Genomic DNA, 14,901 nt, shown 5'->3' with positions numbered 1-14,901 from the left:
TCCGAAACTCGAGATTACGCAACCTCCAGCATAAAGGCATGGGAAGACGGCGCTTTCTACGAACCTTCAATCGCGAGGCGATTGAAGTGGCAGAAAAGTTGGGAGACCAAAAACAGTGGAGACATACAAAAACAGAGTTCCCAATAGTGGTTCAGAAAGTTTGATGTTAGGAATTCTTTGTGTTATTTTACAAAAAATAAGATAGGTAGGACTTGAGGCAAAATAAAAGCAAGAGCTTCATGGTGCAATCCGCCCCATTTCAAAGGGAACGCTCATAGTTTGCATCCATCCATGCAAGCTGGATTACACGAGATGCAATGTGAGATGCCATGCATGAAAAAAAAGAATTTGGAGGATGCTTAAGCTTAACCTTTAAGAGTGGAATGTGATAGCATTCAAAGATCCCATACTGCTTCTCACGCTTCCCTGTAACTGTAGCTTATGTAATCGTAATGTTTACTGGGAAATGCTGGTAACGAATGCTATGCACGAAGGTGAGCTTTCTAGTAGAAACGCGGCCTCTTGCATGGGCCGATCTTGTTATTGTTTGGCACTTTTAACATTTTAGTGTGTGAAGATATAACATGAAAGGCATGCATTGTCGGTGTTCTTGTTTCATGACGTGTGTGGGTGGTCATTATCAAAATTCCGAGAAATTAATTTGCAAAGAATGTAAGACAAGTTATGAGCAACTTTAGTAACAGAAGAACTTTAGTGTCACATAGAATATATACGGCAATTTTCGCTCATGGGATGCCAGTGCTGTCTACGGCGCCGGAAGCTGACACCGTATTTTCTGCGACTTGGGGTCCTTAACGCTATCGCGTTAGTAAGGGAGTGCAAGAGAGTCGAGGGTCCCCCCAAATTGTGGAGAAATGGAGTGCCTTTGTGCGCCTTTAAATAATGCATGCCTTTCTTTTTATTTTTTCTCAAAAAGATTTGGCCGTAAATTGCCTTCGCGTGCAATCAGGATATCAAATGAAAACCGCCTTCACGGCGTTAGTACGCTTTACCGCGCAGCGCATCTGTATTGCAGCGAAGCTGACTTTAAAAGATCGGTTGTCATTGGGTAATACGTATTAAACCTTTGCCCATTTTTCGTGCCAAAAAAACAAAAATAACGACTGCACATTAGGTTTAAATTTTGTTTGAGCTTTAATGCCATTTCTACGTTAGTTTTCTACTTTGGACACATAGAAAGTGTCCCAGAGTTTAAGTCTGGGGCGTGTTAAAATTTGGCATATCATCATCATCATCAGCCTATATTTTATGTCTACTGCAGGACGAAGGCCTCTCCCTGCGATCTCCAATTACCCCTGTCTTGCGCTAGAGTATTTCAACTTGCGCCTGCAAATTTCCTAACTTCATCATCCCATCTGGTTTTCTGCCGACCTCGACTGCGCTTCCCTTCTCTTGGTATCCATTCTGTAACCCTAATGGTCTACCGGTTATCCCTCCTACGCATTACATGGCCTGCCCAGCTCCATTTCTTCCGCTTAATGTCAATTAGAATATCGGCTATCCCCGTTCGTTCTCTGATCCACATCGCTCTCTTCCTGTCTCATAACGTTAGGCCTAACATTTTTCGTTCCATCGCTCTTTGTGCGGTCCTTAACTTGTTCTCGAGCTTCTTTGTTAACCTCCAAGTTTCTGCCCCATATGTTAGCACCGGTAGAATGCAATGATTGTACACTTTTCTTTTCAACAACAGTGGTAAGCTCCCAGTCAGGATTTGGCAATGCCTGCCGTATGCACTCCAATCCAATTTTATTCCTCTGTAAATTTCTTTCTCGTGATCAGGGTCCCCTGTGAGTAATTGATCTAGATAAATGTACTCCTTTACAGACTCTAGAGGCTGACTGGCGATCCTGAATTCTGGTCCCCTAGCCAGGCTGTTGAACATTATCTTTGTCTTCTGCATATTCATCTTCAACCCAATTCTTACTTTTTCTCGATTCAGGTCTTCAGTAATTTGCTGTAATTCGTCTCCATTGTTGCTGAATAGGACAATGTCATCTGCAAATTGACGGTTGCTGAGATATTCGTAGTTGATCCTCACTCCTAAGCCTTCGCAGTCTAAGAGCTTGAATTCTTCTAAGCATGCAGTGAATAGCATTGGAGAGTTTGTGCCTCCTTGCCTGACCCCTCTCTTTATAGGTAACTTTCTACTTTTCTTGTGGAGAACCAAGGTAGCTGTGGAATCCTTGTAGATGATAAAATTTGGCATATACTACCCAGTGAATCAGCGGTGTGTTTTGGCCTTCTTTCTGCATCTTGTTTAATTAAACCCGTCGGATAATTTGATCAATTTTGTTGATCTCGTCAGGGTCGAATTAACAGAAGTTGGCTGTATTAAAGTTCATTATATCAAGGTTTAACTGTATCCCTATTTGATTTTATCTGCCATATTCCTAGAATTGAAGTGTTCACATTAATTGCCAAACCAAATAGGTAGTCATTTTGTATGGTCCGTAAGTGTGACCCTGTGTGTGGTGCAGGTGGCACAGGAGCTGAAGACCGGCCGCAGTGCGTTTCAGTGTGCGACACACTACTCGAGCCGGCTTGTGACGCGCCACAACATGGGGCCATTTTCAGATGAGGAGAACCACCGACTGCAACAGCTCATCTCTGTGTGCACCGAGGGAGATGACATCGCCTGGTCACAGGTGTGCTTTGGCATAAAAATGTCCTGCAGCCTCCATGGATGTAGTTTCTAGCTCATGTATACATTGTGGCTGAAGCAGCAAATTGGCAAAACTTTTAAAGCATGCGTTTTTAATCTTTCCCTACCATGAGGAAAACGGGTGTTTTTTGTATGTTACGGCAGATGCTTATTTCTGAAGGAACTACTGCACTCAATATTTAATGTAATACATAAACAGAAAGCAAAATGAATGCACTTTTCATGCATTAAAGTTTTAATAATGAGATATATGTCATAAAAAATATATAAATTGTTAAAATTAAGATTGTGCACTAAAATTGAACAAATTTTGTAAAGAAACACTTGTATCCACTAAGAAAGAAATGTTACAAAAATTATGAGCTATACAAAATGTATTATTGTTTGTTAGGCACTATCTCAAAAAAAAAATTCATTCAACAGGTATTTCGCTGCAAAAATTTAACTGCGAGCACTATAGCTGGGCGCGCCGGGCGTCAGCCACTGATGTTCCAGCCTGGTTTGCGTCGTTGCCGTTTTTAGACTCAAAGTCCGACGAAAAGTCAGTGTCCTCTGACTCGCTGCTATTCAGTGTATTGATAAGATCAGCCGCAGAAGCAGTGGAATCGGGAGATCGCAGTGCGCGCATCGTTTTCGGGGCCAGACATTTTTGCATTCTGCTTTGACGATCGCGAAACTTCGGAGCGCGTTTAAAAATCCCCGCCTGGTGGGAAAAAAGTGAACTGCTTAGAAAACAAAAATATAGTTTCTCCTTTTCCACGCCCGATGGCGCAGTGTGTCTGTGAGCGGCGTGGAAGGTCTTGAAAGCAGCGTTTCAAACCATAACGGCTAACCATGCCCAATGGGCGTGGTACGGAAAGAGTTAATGTGCGTAAATCACAAGACAATTATGTCTTGTGGCATAGCTGGTGGGATGTCTCAAAGTTCGAACTATCTCTCAAACTTTTTTTCAATGAGAAACAGGTGTTAAGCAGGCAGTAAACTTCCCCCTGGCATTAGGTCCTGTTCTAAGCTGCGGGACTTAACGTTTACATAAACGTGTTTCAAATGGGCTGCTCTCGTTGGCAAGAGAGCAATCGCTGCTGTCACGAGAGAACAAGTTCATGACCCTGAGATCTGAGAGGCAAATTTCCTGCTTTGAGCGCTCTCCTATGGCTGCACTATGGCCTGAGTTTTATGAGAGAGTCCCTTAACACCTTAACTCTTTCGTTACTGGGCCTATAGAAATCGATCAATTTGATAGACAGTTTTTCTACATGTTGTGAAACATTTTTGTTGGAATACTTGTGCTAGAAATGCAAAGACCCATTGAAAATTTTTGACACATTGGCAAGTCTGGAAAAATAAAGCTTTGACTGGAGGTATCGTTGAAGTTAGCCTCCAGTGCTCCTAGCACTTTCTCAATAAAACAATGAAAAAGTTTCACTTTGGTTGACTGGGCAACAGGTTTTAAAAGACAGCAGCAGTGAAGACACAGGAGCTTCTCTCGGAGGAGGAATAAACTTTATTTAGAGAAATGAGCAGACGCTAAAATCGTCCGAGGTGGGCGGCGTCCCTAATCCAGGATGCCGTGGGCTTGAGCCGATAGCTTGGCCCTGCTCACCAGGCGAGGCTGGTCTTCAGGGCTCGGGCTTGTCAGCTGGGCCTCCCACTGCTCGACGGTTGGTCTGGTGATGGGTGGTGTCGATGGGTTTTGTTGACATTCCCATACCATTTGGTAGAGGGTATTGGGCGCAGAGCAGAAGGCGCATTTGTGAGTATAGCTCGTAGGATACATGGCGTGTAGCAGGGTGCTGTGCGGGAATGTGCCGGTCTGTAGTTTGGGGAAGATCACTGCCTCTTCTCTTGTTAGCTTGGGATGCGGGGATGGGTAGATCCTCCTGCTCAGTCTGTAATGACTGAGGATATCGGCGTATCTTTTCGGGACGCTATCATGTTGGTCTGCCGGTGCTCGTGAACCCGGTGGGATAGCCCGGAGAATGTGATCTCGGGCAGCAGCATTAGCCGCTACATTACCCGCCAGGGACTCGTGTCCCGGGGCCCAGACAATGTACAGTTCTTGAAAATTGTCTAGTTTTTCGAGGATGCTTAGGGCTTGTTTGGAAATGCGGCCCTTTTGGTAATTTCTGCATGCTGTTTGTGAGTCCATAATGACTGAGATGTGATCTTCCTCTCGCTTGCCCGTAGTGGCTTCCAGGGCTATCGCCGTTTCTTCCGCGCAGTCGATGTCAGGAGTGCTTACCGAGGCCGCTGCTACCTCTTGTCCTTGGCCATTGATCACGCTGATAGCGTGGGCCGCTCTGTTCTTGTACTTTGCCGCGTCGTGTATCTGACTTCTCCTTGTTTTGGTCCTTCGTAGGCCTTACGTAGAGCTTGCACTCTCGCTCGCCTCCTTTCTCTGTTGTATTCAGGGTGCATGTTTCTCGGGATGCTGGCCACCGGGATCTTTATTTATTTATTTATTTATTTATTTATTTATTTATTTATTTATTTTACATACTTTCAAGGCCCGTAGGCGCTACAGAAAGGAGTAGTACATACAGAGAAAAAGAATGCAGAACAATGAGTAAAATAATTGTTAGATGGCATGGAACACAGCAGTCTTGAACCTCGATGCGTCTGTAATAGTGGCGACCGATGCGGGAAGGTGGTTCCAGTCATTGCAGGTGCGAGGTAAAAAAAGAGTAATAGTACGCATTCGTACGACAAGATGGCACGAAAACTTTATGAATGTGATCGCTGCGGGATGAAACGTAAGAAGGAGGAGTTAAAAGTTTATCTTTTAATACCGGGTTGTGGTAAATCTTGTGGAAAAGGCAGAGGCGACTGTATGCATGATGTACTGAAAGATCCAGTAGGTTAAGGGTTTGCTTCACGAGTGTAACGCTAGCATGACGAGAGTGATTAGATAGGATAAAGCGGGACGCGCGGTTTTGAATGGCTTCGAGGGAGAGGGTTAGTGATACTTGAGGGGGATCCCAGATGGCCGAGGCATATTCTAATTTTGATCGAACAAGTGTTTTGTAGAGCGTCATTTTTATAGATGCAGGAACGGCGTAGAAGTTTCTGCGCAGATAGCCTAGCGTGCGATTAGCGTTAGAAGTTATATATTCAACATGCTTGTGCCATGATAGATCGTGAGTGATATAAAGGCCGAGATACTTATAAAAATTAACTTGACAGAGAGGAGTGCTATTGAGAAAATAGATGCGTGTATCAGTATTGTTAGTGCGGCGTGATATGTGCATATATTTACATTTATTTACGTTTAGTTTCATGTTCCATGTATTGCACCATATGGATAAATTGTTAAGGTCTTCTTGCAGTTTAGTGGAATCAGTGGGATAACTAATCTTATGATATATTATACAGTCATCAGCAAATAGGTTAGTTGAAGACGATTTGACGCAGTCAGGGAGGTCGTTAATATAAATTAGAAAGAGCAGAGGCCCGAGGACAGATCCCTGCGGGACCCCTGATGTAACCGATAAAAATGCAGAGGAAGCGTTATTGGCAGTTACGTACTGGGTTCGATTGGAAAGAATCGATTTTCTCCCTCAGGGGTAGAGGAACCCGCTGTTTTCTGGACTCATATTCGACTGAGTTGCCCAGTCTTATTAGGGTGTCCCTGCCCGTGCTGGTGAGCTAGAGTCGCTCTATCTGGCTCATCTTGTGTGCCTCTGCTAGTTCCTCCCAAGTATTGTGGATGCCCAGGCTGAGTAGCTTCTCCGTGGACGTTGTCGGTGGAAGCCCCAGTGCCAGCTTGTAGGTCTTTCGTATTAGGGTGTTCAATTTGTCTCTCTCGCTGTTCTTAAGACCCAGGTACTTGGTGCCGTAAGTGACTCTGCTGATTATCAGGGCTTGTATTAATCTGATTGTGTCCTGCTCTTTCAGGCCGTGCTTTTTGTTAGTCACTTTTCGCACCAAGTGCGAGACTTGGGTAACTGTCGCTTGCAGCTTTTTAATGGCGGCGAGACCGGCACCGTCCTTCTGGAAAGTGAGGCCCAGAATACGGAGTACGTCCACCTTAGGTATGTTGACTCCATGTAGGGTCAACATTGGGTCCGGCGTCTCTTGCAGAGGCCGCCCTCTTGTCCTCCTTTTGAGGATCAGGAGCTCCGACTTTTCCGGCGCGCATGAAAGACCGCAGCGGTGTAGCTAATGCTTGGTCCTGTCGATGGCTTCCTGCAGAGCGTCTTGTTGTTTGCCCACCGATCCCGTGCACGTCCATATGGTCAGGTCGTCTGCATACATTGCATGACGGATACCCCTGATGTTCTCCAAGAGGTTCGGCAATCCCCTCATCGCTATATTGAACAGCAACGGGGATATCATCGACCCCTGGGGGGTTCCCTTCTGCGGTATTTGGAACTTCTCGGTCCTGAGGTTCCCCAGGCCTATGGTCGCCGTTCTACCCGTCAGGAAGTCCCGGACGTAGTTGTATGTCCGCCATCCACAGTTGGTATGCTGTAGGCTGTTTAGCACTGCTTCGTGTGAGACGTTGTCGAAGGCTCCCTTCACGTCGAGTGCCACGATGGCACTCTTGTGGCGTGTGCTGAGGCCGTCGATGACTTCTTCTTTTAGCTGAAGTAGAATGTCCTGGGTGGAGAGGTCTGGTCGGAAACCAAACATAGTGTTCGGCTTCTCTCGGGTTGTTTAATTATCCGATCCAACGTCTAGTCAGTTTTAACGATGTCTGAAACAGCGGTAGATGCTAATTAGTGTATGTTATTTTGGTAATTGTCTTCGACTGTTGTCAAGTGCAACTTTATTTTTCCCATCGTGGGTTGGTTTTATCCATCGGCGCTTCAACAGCATATGTTCAAATTCTTACGAGCAATCCTTCCTGTCGTTTGGGGTTTTCACTCACAGAAGAGCACGCATTCAATTTCGGACCGACCTTCGACCGAAGATTAACTATATTGTGCAACACTCCACATTACTGCACAGCACTGCACAGGAACTGAACGAAGCATGTGCAGGCTCCACCGCCAGTTGAACGTGCAGTAGACTAGCTTGCTTGGACAAGAAAGCTGGTTGAATGCAATAACCAAGTATGAGGAGACTTCTTCATGCTCCCTGACCTTACAATCATTCATTTGCGAGCCTCATCATTGCAATCTGAGCAGTGGCCTGGCAGTAGAGCATCCGCCTCGTATGCGGGATTTACCGAGTTCAAATACCGGTGCTGCCTGGAACCCACCGTTTTTTTCTAATGGGTAGAGATATTCCCCGACTTAGTGCTTGGCTCTTGTGGAGATGGGTTTGCACAAAGCTTACCCTACGAGCGACGGTCAGGAAAGGGCATGAAGCTTACCCTACGAGTTACGGTCAGGAAAGGGCACGACACTCCTCCACTCCGCAAAGCACAAAGGCGCTACGGCAGGGTTCGTCAACTCTCCGACACTGCGCAGAGAAGGCTCCGGAGTCAGATCGCCAACAAACACGGGTTTATTCACCCAAGATACAGTACGGTGCGACAGTCACGGCCCTTACGGGCCAAGGCTCACCGCAAGACCGATCAAGTACGCGCGCCCGCTGCGATAGGGCTAACTGGGTAGCAGTCCGCCAAGCACGAGAACAAGGAGTCGCGAGAACAAAGGTCTCATGCAACCACCTCGGTGCGGGCCTGTGAGCATCTCCCACGGCGAGGAAGCACTCAGCAAACGAGAGCTCGGGCTTAGAGGGTGCCTGGGGGCCACCACCCGGGAGGCCAATCAGGGTGCGTCCCGGTGACGTGTTCTCGTGGGGCAAGTTCAATTTTGGGGGAGAGAAGCAGATTTGCGCGGGAAAGTAGATCCGGCGCGCTATCCATGTCCGCCATGTTGCCGTAATGGCGGCGGTTCCCGGAGATCAAGCTAAGCACCACACGCGAGCTGGGGAACGAGGCGCGGGAAGGCACCTCGATCCCCGCACTCTCGAGGGGATTCACATCTCGAAAGAGGGCCCAATAGAGATTTCAGGAGTTGTCTCTGAGCACCTCTTGTCCAACCACAGACGGCCTTGTTGAAGAGCATCCGCCGCGACTGTGGGAGGCAAATGCTACAGCTTGGTACCTACCGGTAAAATAGGCACCAGCGTGCTCCCGGCCTCGTGCTTGGTCATTAAGGGACCTCAATGTTTGGAAAGGGGTGTTTGTCCTCAACCCGAAGACGTCCCCAGCTCAATAGGTGCTTGGAGCTCCAAATGGGAAATGGAGTGGCCCAAACATCACTTTGTTTTCTGTGCGCATGAGGATTTCGATGAGAATTGAGGCCACAGGCTCCTTTCCCAAGTGTATCACCCCTGAAGGAAGCCGAACGCCAGGCCGGGGTACGCTTGTGCCCATTTGAACCAGTGGGTGCCCGGCGGTGGTGGGAATCGAACCCACAACCTATGTGTTTGCCTAATCTATAGGAAAACTAGAGCTAGAAACAGAGAACTATGTGTTTGCCTAATCTTCCTTGTTGCTAATCTGATCTTGCATTTCGCCTAAACCTACGTTTTCTTTTTGTTCCTGGATACCATATTCTTTTGTGCTTGCTGCATTATGACTTTTTTTTTATGCCCCTCCCTTCTGTAATGCCCCCTGGGCCTTGAAGTTATTGAAATAAATAAATAAATAAATAATGCTGTAAAAAATAACCAGGTGCCTCCTTCAATCATATAAATAATGTTGCAGTTTTTCCCGAAAGGCAAAGCATTGATTGCGTATAGCAAATTAGTAGACAGCTATACGAAGTAAGGATAGTAGTTTTATCGGCCGTATAAACTTGTAAGCATAGGCATACTAACTAAAGTAACAAGCATGGTGTCACGTGCACACAAACAAACATGAACGCATCTTATTCAACGACTGCGGAAACTCGCTGTCAAAAAGCTCTAGTGAGTAAGCATGGCAGCAGCAGTGAGTGACTGTACCTTCGTCCTGCCACTTGCATCAGCGCGAACTAAGCTGCGAAAACACAGCACAGGAAGTACTGTGCCTCAGCGCATATGTCTTTCAAGATACAGCCGCCCGGGCGAGAGCGTGCTCCCCGCCTCCCTACCCTCCCTTCGGAAGATTGCGCGCTACTGGAAGACGGCGCGCAACCTTCCCGCTTCCCGCTCTTGCGTGCGCAAGATTGAGCCGTGATCGCCGACTTGCATTTTCACGCTTTCACTTACACTGTTGCGTACCCGCAAAGTGAAGTGCATGTCAGCCAACCGGCTTTGGCAACGCACATGAAAACTTGTGTTCTTTCCATTGTTGCTATGTGTATTAGTGATGCTTGCTTATTTTTGTGTATTACGTTACTCACCATCTGCCATGTTTGATTTTGTGCAACTGATCTTGGGCCCAGCTTTGTCAGGGACATCTTTTCTCCATTGGGCAAACCTTCATCGTGGTAATCGTGCCTTTTTGCAGGTGTCGCACTTTATGGGCAGCCGGTCCAAGAAGCAGGTGATGAACCGCTACAACCGGTCCCTGCACCCCGGCCTGCGGCGTGGGCGATGGACAGCACAGGAAGATGTCATGCTGCTCATTGCCGTGAAACTCTATAATGATTGCAGCTGGACAAAGGCAAGTTGCAGTGTGTTGCCTGGGACGTCCTGCAGCTTGGTATGCACTCTTTCAGTCGCATAGCCATGCTATGCTCAATAATGTTTTCCAGGTGGCGCCATGTGAAGTTCTCGGTGTTTGTCCTGCCAGAGATGCATAAAGATATTCCAGAGGCCCCAAGCACGGTTTTTAAGTGTTCAACTGTACACTGCTTTGAATTATACCAATAATTTGCAAATTGGACCTTTCCAAAAGTCGCTTGAGCAATGTTATGATTTCAGGTAAGCTGTAAACTAATTATAGTATTGTATTTGTATTCTTTGGACTAAATAGATATCCATTTTTGATGCACAGCTCAGAAGTTGTACAGTTTTGTCCCGGAATTTTATTCCTTTTTACCACCTCTAGGAAACAGTAAAATTTTGAGGGCATAAATCAAAATTCTGTTTTTAGGCTTCCAGCGATTGGTATGACATAGCGTTCTTTTTAAAACAACGTATTTCGTTCAAATTGGGCTGGTAGTTGCTTGAAGAGAGCGTTTCTGCATTTTACATGTATTTGAATGGTGTTGTAAAGCTCGACGTTTGAGTTTGCTTTGCCAGTGACTTACCAGTGTGGCCTTGCCTGCAGGTGGCAAGCATGCTGCCTGGCCGCACAGGTGGCCAGTGCAGATATCGCTACAAGGATAATTTTGAACAACAAATTGTCTCGGGGCCCTACACTCCGGACGAGGATTACAGCCTGTTGGAGCTGGTGCAAAAGCACGGAGTTGGCCATTGGTCCAAGGTGAGCGTGCAAGGGAGCACAGCAGGAATGGCTGAACAGTTGCCTCTGAGTTCACTTTACCCCCATGTTCATTTCCTGCAATCGGCAATCTGTCTTCTACTGCAACATGCTGCGGCACTATTTTGTTTTGATTGCAGAAAGTAAAACTGCCTACCCACAAGAAAGCAGTGAACTCGGGTACAAGCTGCTGTGTCGAGCTTGTGCAGCTGCTGCTTATTTATTTATTTACCTATTTATTTATTAGTAATACCTACATCGCCTGAAAGCATTGTTTAGGAGGGTCCAAAGAAAGAAAAAAAAAATTACTCCATCTCCCGCTAAAGGGAATCATGTGTGGTAGCGAAGCAGCGGGGAGATGGTCAGCTTGAGCGGGAGATAGTTTCGCGGCAGCGGCCCGAGCGCTCATCGCGGCGCTGCACAGAAGAAAAAATGAGGCGCGCGCGCTTCGTCATTTTCATACCGCGGAACTACCGTGGCGCCCCCAGCAGAGTATGCAGCTGTCGCACCACCTGTCGTGCGCTCCGCTCCGGATTCATAGAGGAGAGAAACGGGGGTAGCGTAGGAGAGGAGAGAGAGAGGGAGGGGACGCGCATGTGCTGTGCGGGTGTGGGGCGCCTCTCCATACAGTAGAGGATTCCTAGAGGAGAGAGAGGGGGAGGGGACGTGCATGCGCTGTGGGGGTTTGGGACGCCGTGGGACGCAGGAGGGACGGACAAAGCCCCCGCCATAAGCCGCTTCGCATCTAAGAGAAAAGCAGGCACAAACATCGGCAACCAGGGTCAACTGCACTGAAAGCAATCTGTATGCCTTTTGACTGCGTGACTGCGCGCCTTTTGAAGAAAGAGGACAAGCACCAAAAAAAAAGAGAAAAAAATCGACCTAATAGAATAGAACCAGGGCAAAGTGCTGTCAGAATGAACATGTGGCCTAACAAACAGACTCAATTGCACTAATGAAACAAGGCATCAAAAATATATCCACAGGGAGTTCTTTCCACGCACTAATAGTATGGGGAAAGAATGAGTACTCGAATCCATTAAGGTCACATTTGTACTCGCTGAATTTTCTTGTGTGGTCACACCTTGCTGATACATAACATGGTTGCTAATTCCAGTCGAATCTCGTTAATTCGAACTGCCGGTTTATCCGAAATGACGCTGTGGTCCCGTCAAAGTTATGTGTATTTCAATGGGCGAAAACGTTCAGTAATTCGAACGCATTTGCTACGGTTAATTCGAATATACCGTGGACCGACAATTGTCTCAGCAGCGTGCCAAATAATGCGGCGGCACCTCCGATCGGCATTGCTCCGACACCGCCATAGAGCAAAAGCTTAGGAGAGACCCCTTAATGCAGCGGCGGAGGCCCAGTCCGGCCAACGAAACTACCCACGCCAGCAAATGCTCGCTTCCCAATAACGCCAAAAAAACTAAACTTCAGGGAGCGGGCTAAGCTGGCGCCGGGTTGGCTGGACTGGCGGCGTCAGCACCCGCACCGGCAAACACGCGCTTCCCTATAATGAAAGGAAACGAAACTTCAGGGAGTGGGCTAATCTGCGCCGGGCCGGCTGTACCGGCGGCGGGCACGCACGGAGACAGTCGAAGGTAAGGGAGCTGTGAGGGAGAGGGCGAGGGGAGCCACCGAAGCGGCGAAGTTACCGAGGCCAAATCCGCTTCCCTGCCGCCCTCCTCCCTCACCTTCGATGGTCTCCGCGCGCGCCCGCCCACCCGTCACGATGCCGGCGCCGTCTGCTTCCAGAAGTTTCATTTTCTGCTGTTATCGGGAACTGAGCTTTGGCCGGCGTGGGCGGTTGTACTCGCTATGCGCTTGTGCGCCGCGATATTTCACGACTTGCACCGTTCATGCATCGTGCTATGGTGCTCAAATACTTCAAAAATACGTCCTTCCTTTAGTTCGAACTTCTTTTAATTCAAACAAATTTTCGGGCCCCTTAGAGTTTGAATTATCGAGATTTGACTGTATAACTATCTTTATCTATTCCTGTTTGCTTATTATTAATGCTGAAGAGAAACTTAAGGCTTTGTAATCTTCGACGAGACTGTAATTGTTCCCAGCCTAATTGGTATGTAATCTGCGAGCTTCTTATGGTGAAGTCATAATTGCTAGTCACAAACCTCGCAGCCTGTTTTTGTACCCTTTCTAATTTGTTATTCAATACAGCTGTAAAGAGGTCCCATGTAACACAAGCATATTCAAGAATCGGCCTAATGTTCGTTAAATACAAGATTTCCCTCAACTGTTCCGGCGCATGTTTGAAATTTCTTCGAAAAAAGTGCAGCAACGTAGAAGCCTTGACAGCAATTATATCAATGTGACATCTCCACTCTAATGTGGAAGTGAATGTAATACCGAGGTATTTGACATGATCAGTTGCTTTTAAGGTATGAGAATTAAGGACAGAAGAACTGTGTATCAGTTTTTTCTTATTGGTAAATCTAACATGAAAACATTTTGCTACGTTTAGGTTCATGTGCCAGTTGTCGCACCAAGACGAAACTTTTTGGAGGTCGGACTGTAATGCAGCAATGTCGTTAACAGATTTCACCAGATAATACAATACAGAGTCATCGGCCTAGAGTCTTACTGTAGATTTAAGACCATTTGGAAAATCATTGATGAAAATCAAAAACAATAGGGGGCCCAGAACTGAGCTCTGTGGCACACCAGGTAGCACATCTGCGGTTGATGAGGCCAAACCATTTATAACCACGCACTGTTGGCGGTGGGCCAAATAGTCGTTCAACCACGCCAACAAATATTCTGGGATTCCCAGGAGGGATAACTTGCAAAGAAGCAGGTAATGAGACACCACATCAAAAGCTTTCTTAAAATCAAGAAAAACGGCATCCAGTTCCACACCCTTATCTAAGCATGAAGCAACGTCATGTATGAACTCGGTTAATTGCATTGTACAAGAAATGCGCAAAAACCATGTCGGGATGGATGAAAAAAATTATTCTTTTGAAGATTTTTCATAAGGCATGAATAGATGATGTGCTCAATTATTTTACAACACAGGTTAGTGATACAGGGCCTACAAGGGCTCTGTAAGTTTAGTGTCTTTACACGAGACACACAGCACAAACATAGTCTGCAACATGGCCACACAGATCAGTGGAACGTCAGAGGACTACTTCGTAACCTCGACGACATCACAGAACTCATACATAAATTTAATCCGAAGGTGCTGTGTGTCCAAGAAACACACTTAAAACCTACACAGGCCAACTTTATAAAGCAATATGCCATTTTCCGTAAAGATTGTGACAATGCTTCTGCCTTGTCCGGAGGTGTAGCCATAGCTGTAAATAAGTCTGTTGCTTGCCAACAGTTTGCCCTTCACACGCCTCTCGAGGCTGTATCTGTGCGAGCAATTTTATTCAACAAGCTTATAATGATTTGCTCCATCTACATACCACCCAACCATCACCTCACTAAAACGGAATTTTACAGCCTCATCGACCAGCTCCCAGAACCATACATTATCACTGGTGATATTAATGCTCATCATACCCTTTGGGGAGACTCGCTATGCGACGCGAGAGGTCGACTCATTGAAAACTTCCTTGTTAACTCTGGTGCATGCCTCTTCAATAAGAAGGAACCAACATATTACAATATCCATCATAGTTCATATTCATCAATAGACCTGTCAATTGGCTCTGCCTCACTTTTTCCTGATTTAGAATGGCATGTAATTAAAAAACCATTCGGAAGTGATCATTTCCCAGTAACCCTAAACTTAGTAACCGAGCATGACCCTCTTCCCCATGTCCCTCGCTGGAAACTGGCCTCAGCTGAGTGGGAATGCTTTAGGGAATCCACGTACTTATCACGAGATTTTATAAATAATTTTACTATAGATCATGCCGTATCATATTTTACTGCT

The 14,901-nt window shown here is 46.5% G+C and overlaps 1 protein-coding gene across 1 annotated transcript in view; it reads left to right on the top strand.

Moving 5' to 3' along the window:
• LOC119438615 (snRNA-activating protein complex subunit 4) overlaps nt 1-14,901 on the top strand; it is a 121,452-nt gene that overhangs the window by 46,944 nt on the left and 59,607 nt on the right. Inside the window, 3 exon segments of the mRNA XM_049660627.1 lie at nt 2,499-2,666; nt 10,071-10,226; nt 10,836-10,991. Of these exon segments, the coding sequence (XP_049516584.1) occupies nt 2,499-2,666; nt 10,071-10,226; nt 10,836-10,991 (480 nt within the window).

The sequence above is a fragment of the Dermacentor silvarum genome, chromosome 1 (genome assembly GCF_013339745.2).
Source record: "Dermacentor silvarum isolate Dsil-2018 chromosome 1, BIME_Dsil_1.4, whole genome shotgun sequence".
Classification (NCBI taxonomy): domain Eukaryota; kingdom Metazoa; phylum Arthropoda; class Arachnida; order Ixodida; family Ixodidae; genus Dermacentor; species Dermacentor silvarum.
This window is presented reverse-complemented; position numbering and strand designations above follow the sequence as displayed.